We start from the raw sequence: 11,256 nt of genomic DNA on the forward strand, positions 1-11,256 counted from the left end.
GACTGCCTTAACAGAAACGTCCTACATTTGTAGCTTGGATACTGAAGTTCGACGTTCAATTCAATTACGATGTACTAGTATCACGCTTACCAGTTTGTAATGCCGCCCAATTGATGCGAATCATCAAGGTGAGTGATACATACACCAACGTAAAGGACCTCTGTTTGACTCGGCAAGGGACATAACTTATAGCTCTCCTCGAGTGTGGGGACAGTCAACACCAATGCCGACGTTGAGGTATTGGCAAGTAAGGCTATAGAAACTGATAAAGTAGTGAGAAGGAAAAGAAATAAAAGGATTCGAAGTGTTGTTATGGGTGTAGACAAATATGTTGGTCTTTTTCGACTTCTCAGGTAAAGGGCAAAAATATCAAAAGCCAATAAAATGTTTGAAATTGAAGAGAGTTTAAGAAATAGCCAGAAAAAAATGGGCAATTGTGATTGGAAGCTTGTCTGGGTGCATTGTGTTTGCAAACGATTGATATATATAGCTACATTGTAGTACGTATATACTGTAGGTAGGTGTTGATGGTGCCTCCTTGGAGAGGTTTATATATGTATATAAATGTGATAGTGCCTCCTAACAGAGGTTCATATGTACTGATAGAGCCTCTTGGTGGCGCTCTATTTTCTGTTTAGTATTAACAATAGTGGGGTTTATTATATTAAGTGACATAGATAGATGACAATATCTTTTACATCTCACCATGCTTTCATTTTAAACTGTTGACTTTTACAGTAGTCTATTTAGTAAAGGACTATATTTATCAATGTTTATCAATGGGCATACATCAGTAAATAGCAGCATAGATTCTTGCAACAGCCTGAACGTATGACTTGCGCCGTTTTTTCGCACACAATTTAGACACAATACAAGTTTTAATTCCCGTGTATTAATCTGATTAACAATAATGAAAACGCATGATGAGAGGAACCAATCACGTGAAGGAAATGGCACGTTATCTATAAGGTATCCCCAATGGCATTAATGACAATGGGATGCAATGTATAGACGGAAATCTTTACTCATGAAGTTCTTTGAAAAGGAGTATGAATATTACTTTCTCACACAAATCTTGCGTGGTCATCTTATTCTTATTGACCGTGAAAACCTTAAATATGGTAACTGTATACAAGGTTTTTTTTACATCTTATTTGATACAGTAATATTCTATATATAACTAAAATGGCGTTTTTATTATGTGAACACGTCTACGAACGCGTCCACTAATTAAGAACACGTTATTGTTCATGTGTCGTGAAATTACTATGGGAATCTACCAATTAATTTCAGACAAAGTTAAACGTGGTCAGTGATAAAATACCTGATACTTAATACCCCTGCTTATATTATTCATGTCTCTCAAGGCAACATCTACATAACACTCTAATTAAGCTCAGGAATCCTATACCATACCATGGTCTACGTCTCGGTGAAAGTTAAGGTATCCGGTGTTAACAATCGAACGAACCGATCGTCGGCGATAGTGAGCATGGTTATCTAGGTACAAAGGTTAGTTGCCTACAGCGCAGTAACATTCTTTCTATATTTTTTATTTTAGTAAAACCTCATTATACTGCCGGCCCGCTGTCTAGAAAATATGGCGATATAAAGGGGTTCAGCAATATAATGATAGTAACATAATTATATAGTAGTTCTTAAGAAAAGGAGAAAACGGGACCTTTCTAAATGATTGCGGTAAATGAGATAGCAAATGAAGGAGTGGCATTATACCGATGTTTTGCTGTGTTTGTATTCTACTACAGGAAATGGACATCGTGTTGTCTTACTAAAAGGCGCGTGCTGAATGACGAACTCTACTTTCACCAAAAACCGCCAAGGTTCGATTCCCGATCGAATATGAAAACGTATTGGGCCACAATGATTTCATAGGATAAATATTTATGTATTGATCAACAAGAGTGATCCATTCGAGATGAAAAAATCTAGTTTCAAAATTATTTATTTCATTTATTTGTTTTATTAATTTATTTATTTTAGCTGTTATTTATTATAAGATGATTACAGATTAAAGAAGAAAATGTATCATGATCAGCTGTTCATGATACATTTTCTTGTTTAATCTGTATTATGTAATATGTTGTACAATGTATATTGTGTATGATGTTTGATTTGGATTCTACAGGTATTTTGTTTTTTAAAATAACGTTACCTAGACAACCTGCGTTGTGTATTGTTGTTTATCTGTGCGGTTCCTGTTCACAAGATAGCCGTACTATCGGAATGTGAATATGTGTAAATATATAAGCTAATTAAGACGCAATATTAAATTGATGACCAGTAAGACAATGAGCTGTACTGTATAAGTAATCGAACTAGAGTTTTACAATCGATCATTTACCTTGTACTGTTCTTGCACCGTCTTTATACGCTCTACAATACAGAGCACCATGTAATCGTTACACGGCTAGTGAAATGAAATTGGGATTTGTGATACAATTATTTGAACATCAAACGAATTCAGAATCGAGTTAGGTATGTCTATGGTACAACCGCATCTAAGCCGTATCGACACTCTATCGCCTGCACACACTTCATACTCTTGAACTGCACCCAAATACTTTACGTCAAGATAATAACTTTTTAAAAATTGAAAAACCAATTTCACGTATATTGTTTTTAATATACAAGGAGGAAGCAACCTTGCAGCTATAACTCACGTAAAAGTGTTATCAGGGACTCGCGCGAGAAAATCCAATCCGGCAGATTTAATCATGGCCGCCACATGGGAGAAAGAGAGCTCCATCTTGCTTTACCCGATGCACTCATGTCACCTAACGATATGACAGACTGACAGTTTCTCAATTCGTTATCCCCAAGACATATCGTCATGTCATCGAGGTAAGTATGTGATTACAGTCCAACGCTATTCATTTCCATGGTAGAAGTACACGACCACCGACATGGGAAACTTACATCGGTAATCTATTGGATGGAGCCAATGTCTCCACGGATTGTATTTACTGCGGATTTACTCCTTTACAGACAGGACCGCAGAGTAAAGTTACTTGATAATATCGAATGGGTTCAACGTATCATGTACCATTATAAACTTGATGTGAACCCTATGTGAACTCATTTAAGTTGTTTGTGTTTATGTTATATGAAATTCCATTAAGAATTCATGGATAATTTGAAATGTCGAACAGGTACATCGTTTGTAAATTGCATACCGTCATTAGCTACTTAAGGGCACGAGATGATATTATAAAGCCCTTGAGGTTCTGTCACTAATTATACCTAAATAAGAATTTATATATTATAGGGAACTGCTACTTAACCTCCATCCATACTGATTAACATTCCTTATTACAAGCCACTCCTGTATGGCTGAGTACAGTGTATATAAAAAGCAAGCATTCACACTAGTAAACATGTAAACGGAACTAAAATTGAGCTGTCAAACTGCCCAGAAAACAGAATCTCATTCAGGGTTTTTTTTTTTTTCCACACCTGCTGAGTATTAACATATTTAATGCGACGAACAGTTAAGGTCATTGACTCATAAACAAAGCAGTACGGTGCAAGAACACGACGAGTAGTAACCAGGAAAATGGTTGCCATGCTTTTCGGAAATTCTTGTAATTTCACGAATTACTGAAATGAAAATTACAGTTCATACATTAACAAATTTATATCAAAGCGAATGAATAAGCAATAAATTTGAGAAATGAAAGTTATACATGGATATATATACATGTAGTTAAAAATCATGAAAAGGTGTTTCATTCCGGAGCAAACAATTATAAACCAAGTCGACGATTAGATCCAGCCCTGTTAGTGTGAGGAAACCGAAGAAGCCTGCTGTATGTCACTCTGATAGTAAGAGACGACTACCTAACATTTGAAGCTATTGGGTATCCTGACAAGAACGATAAAAGAACCGTGATCAGGTTATGGGTCTCTTATTTCTTAACCCTTAATTCTACTTCCTCAATGTACAATGTATCTAGCTCTAGGGCCGGGTCCGTTTTTGTTTATAGTGATACAAACAGTTGAACCGGTTAGACCAGAGTTGTTCGTTTATGAAATAAGGTCGTAACCAGTAATGTGATGCTGCTTTCAGGCGAGCCTGGACTAAGCCTGGACTAAGCCTTGCAAGGCTTACACAAACGTTTGCAGGTCCTCCAGGATTTACATGTATACCCGAAAATTCAACATTTATAAACGGACGTACCGGTTGTTCCGCATACACGATCAGGCCCCATGTTTCTAACAGTGACCATCACATAAGATTGAACGAATATATTAAAAAGAACATCATGCCAGAATGTCCAAGGTCTTTGCTATTAACATCCTATGTAATACACGGGTACGGTATAACTTGTTCCAGTTTTTACTATTCCTATGCGATTTTGATGATAAGTGAATAATACAGACACTTATGTGTATTTTATTAATTCGATATCTGCGTTCATGTTTTTTTTATGGTCACGGAAAGTGAAAACATTTAAGCCGTACGCCTCACGCTGGTGTTATTTCGTTCGCAAGACATTTCAACTATATAATGCATAACAAAAAACCGGTTAAAGGGAAATAAATCCTACACTGGTATGACATTCAGACAAGTTAAAAACGAACGGATCACGCGGAGGGAGAATCCATTTTGGGTGTAAAAGGAGTTTTCCAAAAGAAATATTATCAATCTTTCAAACAGTACTAAGTATTCTTTTGTCCATCAGCTAGAAATGCGTTTTTTGATGCAAGAAAATTAGATGGATCGGTGTTCGACTTCTAGAGCTTTCCTCCATTGTCGCATATACTATTATCAGGGTGGTATTATTAACCGAAACTTGATCCGAACCCCTGGAAGGTGTACCTTAGTTCAGGTCCAAATATAACTATAACAAATACGCAGGTCCCTGTGGAACACATATCCATAACGCTATGTAAAACATCAGAAAGTTAAAGTATGTTTGTGTATGTTATTCAAATTGAACTCTCCTTAAATGCGTTTTCAACGTACAAAAACAAATATATCGGAACATTTAAGAAGAATTCATCTTTTGAAACTAGGTGAGTATAACATGCATATGTACAATGTATAACGTTATAATCTAGATTACAACGTGTTTGATCCATTGGAATTTTTTGAAAGTCGCCGATACATTGGTAAAGTGTCGAGCTATTTTACACAACATACGTAGAGTATGTCTCGAGGATGCATTTTCGTATATTTTCGTAAAAACAACAACATATTAGTTGCTCAATCCTAGGGATAAGTTTTGGTTGTCTACCCAGGACCCTGGTTAGACATAAAAAAACAACTCACCAGTCGATTGCTCTGTCACATCCTCAAGATGGGAATTAAATATATAAGTAAGATTAAAGAGAGATAACTCCAATGTGTCCCAAGTCAACAGATACTATAAGTCATGCAGGCATTAAATCATGTGTACTGTACCTTGTACGGTGTGAAATGTGCTCGGAATTACGAGACAGTCAATAACTAAATCAAAAACTTGAACAAACCACTTCTCAGTTAATGTATACGTCAGGAATGTAATTTGAACGTGGCCAAGGAAACAAGACGTCTCTGTTTAATTAGAGAATGGTAAATGTCGCAGGAAAGTTTTGTAATCATTGTTGAAGAAAAAGGTCAAGGTCATGGGAAAATTCCTGTTATACTATTTATAGAGAACGGTCAAGGTCATATTGATATTCCAGTAAACCCTCATACTATTTTTTTCTGTATGCATACGCATAAAGAACGGAGAAGGAAAATATCGTATTTCATATATGTCATTGTCATTTCGTCTGTGTGATATATGACAAAAAGGAAAAGTTCACGAAATTCTTCTTTGCCATCATTTTAGAAGACGAAAAAAATAACGATGTTGGAGCCCCCGTGTTATTCGCCTCCTTGCTCTGGTTGTGATGCACTAAAATAACTGGTCAGAATTATACAATCTGTATCAAATCACGACGCACGTTTTATACACGTCAAAATCCGAATCAAGCAGTTTAAAGTGTGATACGCTGTTTTTGTGTATTTTTTTGCGCATCTATTTTCAAATCCAATGGTCGCCTGTAATTGCGTTGTTTCGACATTTACATTAAAAAAAACCAACACACACACACACACACACACACACAATTATATGTTTACCTGCTCCGTCCAGGTAAATAAGTATATAGTCATACTAGTGCAAATAAATACAGGTATATGATACCAGACCCGAGCTATGTCTGAAACTATTAATTTCATTATTATAGCATTCTCTAAAGAATTTTCCATAAATGGTGATATCTACTGAATTTGAGTTTTTCTTTGTTTATAGTAAAACATCTGCAACGGATTATACGTTTCAAATGATAAAATATTATTAAAAATAGTCGGAAGTAATATATTGTAGCTTCATACTAATGCACATACACTTTTATTTACACTGTAATTAGTTTCATCCCCTTGATATATGCTCACAGTGACTTTTATACCATATTAACTAATTTTTAAACATTACAGTAGTAGGAAACGAACGTTCGTAAACACTATATTAACAGCTTCTCAAGGATCCGTTTTGGCATTAACGACTTTACATGCAATTAGCTTGTGTCGTGTTGGTTTTTTATTGTTATTTTAGGCCAGATGTCCGCCCTTACTGATGATACTTTTCCTTTCCGTTGTAAACATTAATCAAAGAGAGTTGTGGTAATACATGTAGTAACAGGGCGACATGATATTACCAAGTTAGTATATTTCCACATCGATCTAAAACTGAAAACGATAATAGCTTTGCTCTCTTACCTATGAAACATGTACTTCGTTGTTGTAAGTAGGATAATATTAATCATGAGACACCTTCACTACATTGCTCTGTACACAGACAAGCTTTTTAGGGGCTCCGTGCACAACGAAAGACTAGCTTATATTGGTTGAAATAATAATCATGCAAAAAATATACCAAATGTTTCCTTCATGTACCTCATCAACATACAACAAAACACAACCTGACCTACAAGTTCACACAAGACGTCGGTTAGAACTGGTGCGACATCAAACCGAAAAGCATCCCCGATATCCAGGGGTTACGTTCATTTCACTCCCTACACCCCTGGTATATGTCATAGCAAAGTTGAAGGCAAGCGGCTAGCTATTTGATTGGTCCCAGGTAAAAACAACAACCTGACCAATCACTAGGTTGATACATGTCCTTCGCAGATTACAGAGAAGCGATGTCCGACTTCAAAGCCAGTAAGTTTGACCATTACGCGACCGCAAGTTTATTTTGAAGTACATCAAAGGATCAAACTAGTCCTCTTGTCTCATCCACAAGGAGACGCACACTGAGCCTATACCTTTGCTATGACATATTCCAGGGGTACAGATAGCGAAAGTGAACGTAACCCCTGGATATCGAGGATGACCGAAAAGATAAATATATTGAACCCAATTACAATCCAGAAGGAAACTAGATACTCTGGGTAAGCGTTTCCTGTACCTCACATGCCACACCTCAAGTTATCTTACGACAAATCATAAGGCTTAGAATGCGTAAACATTATGGTAGACATTTAAATTATTAATCGGCGTAATATGGACCCATTCGGGCAGAATTCGGGTGGCTAAGAAGCTTATTGGTCTACAGTACGCATGCATCGAAAATATCCTTATAATTAGAATAAGTTGATGAGCAATTATGATATGTAAACTCCATAAGCCTCGAAGGTTCAAGTATACGTTTTCAATTTGTGTGTCTCAGAATTTCTCGAACGTACTCAACAAAAAAAAAAATATGAGCCGTTAAGTCTTTGAAACGTTTTTTACATATGTCCTTTTACTAGCCAGTACAACTGTTTAAGCTTAACAGAAAGATAAAGCTTGAATGTTTATTACATTGTTAATACGTAGCGGAAATCATAAAGTCGAAAGATTTCAACGTCAAAGTGATTTTTAAAACATTTATTAAATATGAGTTTTAAAATTTCTAAAAACCTGCCAACAGAAATATCTGCGTTAATTTGTCATAATTTTAACAAGACTGGTTACAACCGTGTCTTTGTAATTAATAGAATTCTGCTGCTTGCACACGCTCCCCAGGTGTTCTGTGGTGTCATGAAGAGGTACAATGTAATATTAATAAGTGCTTGTCAACCACAGTGTTATCCACCTGGTAGACTGTCGAGACATTAACGCTACACTTCACAACGTAGGTCTGGGCATGCCATACGATATTACAGGATCTGTGTCGACACCATCCCTGTCTGCTGACGCTGTGTTCGTCCCTGTCTGTTGACGCTGTGTTCGTCCCTGTGTGCTGACGCTGTGTTCGTCCCTGTGTGCTGACGCTGTGTTCGTCCCTGTCTGCTGACGCTGTGTTCGTCCCTGTCTCCTGACGCTGTGATCGTCTCCTGACGCTGTGTTCGTCCCTGTCTGTTGACGCTGTGTTCGTCCCTATCTGCTGACGCTGTGTTCGTCCCTGTCTGCTGACGCTGTGTTCGTTCCTGTCTGTTGACGCTGTGTTCGTCCCTGTCTGCTGACGCTGTGTTCGTCACTGTCTGCTGACGCTGTGTCCGTCAATGTCTGCTGACGCTGTGTCCGTTCCTGTCTGCTGACGCTATGTTCGTCCCTGTCTGCTGACGCTATGCTCGCCCCTGTCTGCTGACGCTGTGTTCGTCTCTGTCTGCTGACCCTGTGTTCGTCACTGTCTGCTGACGCTGTGTCCGTCCAGGTCTGTTGACGCTGTGCCTGTCCCTGTCTGCTGACGCTGTTTCCGTCCAGGTCTGTTGACGCTGTGTCCGTCTCTGTCTTCTGACGCTGTGTCCGTCCCTGTCTGCTGACGCTGTGTTCGTCACTGTATGCTGACGCTGTGTCTGTCCCTGTCTGTTGACGCTGTGGCCGTCCCTGTCTGCTGACGCTGTGTTCGTCTCTGTCTGCTGACGCTGTATTCGTCCCTGTCTGCTGACGCTGTGTTCGTCCCTGTCTGCTGACGCTGTGTTCGTCACTGTCTGCTGACGCTGTGCCCGCTGCTGACGCTATGTTCGTCCCTCGTCCCTGTCTGTTGACGCTGTGTTCGTCACTCTGTCTGCTAACGCTGATTCCATCCTGTCTGCCGACGCTATGATCGTCACTGTCTGCTAACGCTGTGCCCGTCCCTGTCTGCTGACGCTGTGTTCGTCCCTGTCTGCTGACGCTATGTTCGTCCCTGTCTGCTGACGCTATGTTCGTCCCTGTCTGCTGACGCTGTGTTCGTCTCTGTCTGCTGACGCTGTGTTCGTCAATGTCTGCTTACGCTGTGTTCGTCCCTGTCTGCTGACGCTGTGTCCGTCCAGGTCTGTTGACGCTGTGCCCGTCCCTGTCTGCTGACGCTGTTTCCGTCCCTGTCTGTTGACGCTGTGTCCGTCTCTGTCTTCTGACGCTGTGTTCGTCCCTATCTGCTGACGCTATGTTCGTCCCTGTCTGCTGACGCTGTGTGCGTCTCTGTCTGCTGACGCTGTGTTCGTCATTGTCTGCTGACGCTGTGCTCGTCCCTGTCTGCTGACGCTGTGTCCGTCCAGGTCTGTTGACGCTGTGCCCGTCCCTGTCTGCTGACGCTGTTTCCGTCCAGGTCTGTTGACGCTGTGTCCGTCTCTGTCTGCTGACGCTGTGTTCGTCTCTGTCTGCTGACGCTGTGTTCGTACCTGTCTGCTGACGCTGTGTTCGTCACTGTCTGCTGACGCTGTGCCCGTCTCTGTCTGCTGACGCTGTGTCCGTTCCTGTCTGTTGACGCTGTGTTCGTCACTCTGTCTGCTAACGCTGAGTCCATCCTGTCTGCCGACGCTATGATCGTCACTGTCTGCTGACGCTGTGCCCGTCCCTGTGTGCTGACGTTGTGTTCGTCCCTGTTTGCTGACGCTGTGTTCGTTCCTGTCTGCTGACGCTATGTTCGTCTCTGGCTGCTGACTCTGTGTTCGTCCCTGTCTGTTGACGCTGTGTTCGTCCCTGTCTGCTGACGCTGTGTTCGTCAATGTCTGCTGACGCTGTGTTCGTCACTGTCTGCTGACGCTGAGTCCTTTCTGTCTGCTGACGCTGTATCCGTCCCCGTCTGCTGACGCTGTGCCCGTCCCTGTCTGCTGACTCTGTGTTCGTCACTTTCTGCTGACGCTGAGTCTGTCCCTGTCTGCTGACGCTGTATCCGTCCCTGTCTGCTGACGCTGTGCCCGTCCCTGTCTGCTGACGATGTGTTCGTCCCTGTCTGCTGACGCTGTGTCCGTCCCTGTCTGCTGACGCTGTGATATGTTTTCTTTAACGTTTTATCAAATATAAACTATCTCATTTGCTTCTCGTTTAATGTCTTTATTCATTTGTCAAATTTATAAATCTATAAATCGTTCTTAGTCCGCAAGGATTTACTATTGTTACATGTATAATATATACAATGAAGATATAAATTTATCTTATCTTACATGTTTGAGATTTTTAATTCACCCACACCTGCCGGTGAGGGGAAAGAACATGTCTGCTGTTTTCCACTGCAATTTGTTAAAGGTGACTAATATAAGGCCCCTGCAGATTTGGTGTCTTTAATCTTTGTCTTCTGCTGAGGCGACATTGAGGAGACCAAAGTTGATCTGCTGCCCCCCATTGCAACATTTAGGATCTTTATATTATATCTCTATTTCCTAAAGGCTTTTTGTTTCCTAATGCCTTCCTTGACAAAATCTCACGTTTGGCCTTAGCGGTGATTGAGGCAATGTTTAAAGGCAGCAATGGATGAAGTCATTGCGCTCTGTCTCCTGGCCGGGACATACCAATGTCCTTAAGAATGGTAGATGCTATTCCTTGCGTAACGCTCAGCATTAAGGGTGATCGCAATGACTGGTTCACCCGTTGTCAGTATAATGTACCAGGTGGAATACTATGCTGAGAACCTTCGGCATAGTATTTCAGTGAGGTTGAACTACAAAGCCGGCATCAGATCTGCGCTATTACAAGGAGACATACACCAACATACCCTGCTCCCAAAACATACTGTCACATGCATGCACACTTTACACAATAGAGGCACGTCCTTAAATGACCTTGGCTGTTTATAAGACGTGCAATCTTAAAACATGAAACCAAATCTACTTAATCACTGAAAGAAATGATAAATAAAACCATGCAGGTCCTGTTCACTACATTTACTAGTGCACGTGACCTGCATGTTTATTATCCCTGATACAGTAGTTTCCTTTGTAGCATAGTGTTGTCATCGTTTGTTTGCGTCGTGGCCTATTGTTGTTTTTCTTGTGTGTTTGCATCTCTGTTTATTG

General features: G+C 40.4%; 1 protein-coding gene across 1 annotated transcript; it reads right to left on the bottom strand.

The window, feature by feature from the left end:
* Positions 1–8,416: 8,416 nt before the first annotated feature.
* LOC110456419 (filaggrin-like) lies at positions 8,417–10,971 on the bottom strand. Its single transcript, XM_021507563.1, has 3 exons — positions 10,956–10,971; positions 9,455–9,956; positions 8,417–9,230 (listed from the first exon to the last, which is right to left on the bottom strand). The coding sequence occupies exons 1-3, from the start codon at positions 10,969–10,971 to the stop codon at positions 8,417–8,419; spliced, it is 1,332 nt and encodes a 443-aa protein (XP_021363238.1).
* Positions 10,972–11,256: the final 285 nt, after the last annotated feature.

This window comes from Mizuhopecten yessoensis, unplaced genomic scaffold (assembly GCF_002113885.1).
Source record: "Mizuhopecten yessoensis strain PY_sf001 unplaced genomic scaffold, ASM211388v2 scaffold29, whole genome shotgun sequence".
Taxonomy (NCBI): Eukaryota; Metazoa; Mollusca; class Bivalvia; order Pectinida; family Pectinidae; genus Mizuhopecten; species Mizuhopecten yessoensis.

What these genes read in the sequence shown, in the direction of transcription:
- LOC110456419 (XM_021507563.1), bottom strand. An exon ending in CAGACAATGACGAACACAGC is followed by an intron (nt 9,231 to 9,454) that starts GTCAGCAGACAG and finishes TGACGAACACAG; the next exon opens with CGTCAGCAGACAGAGACGAA.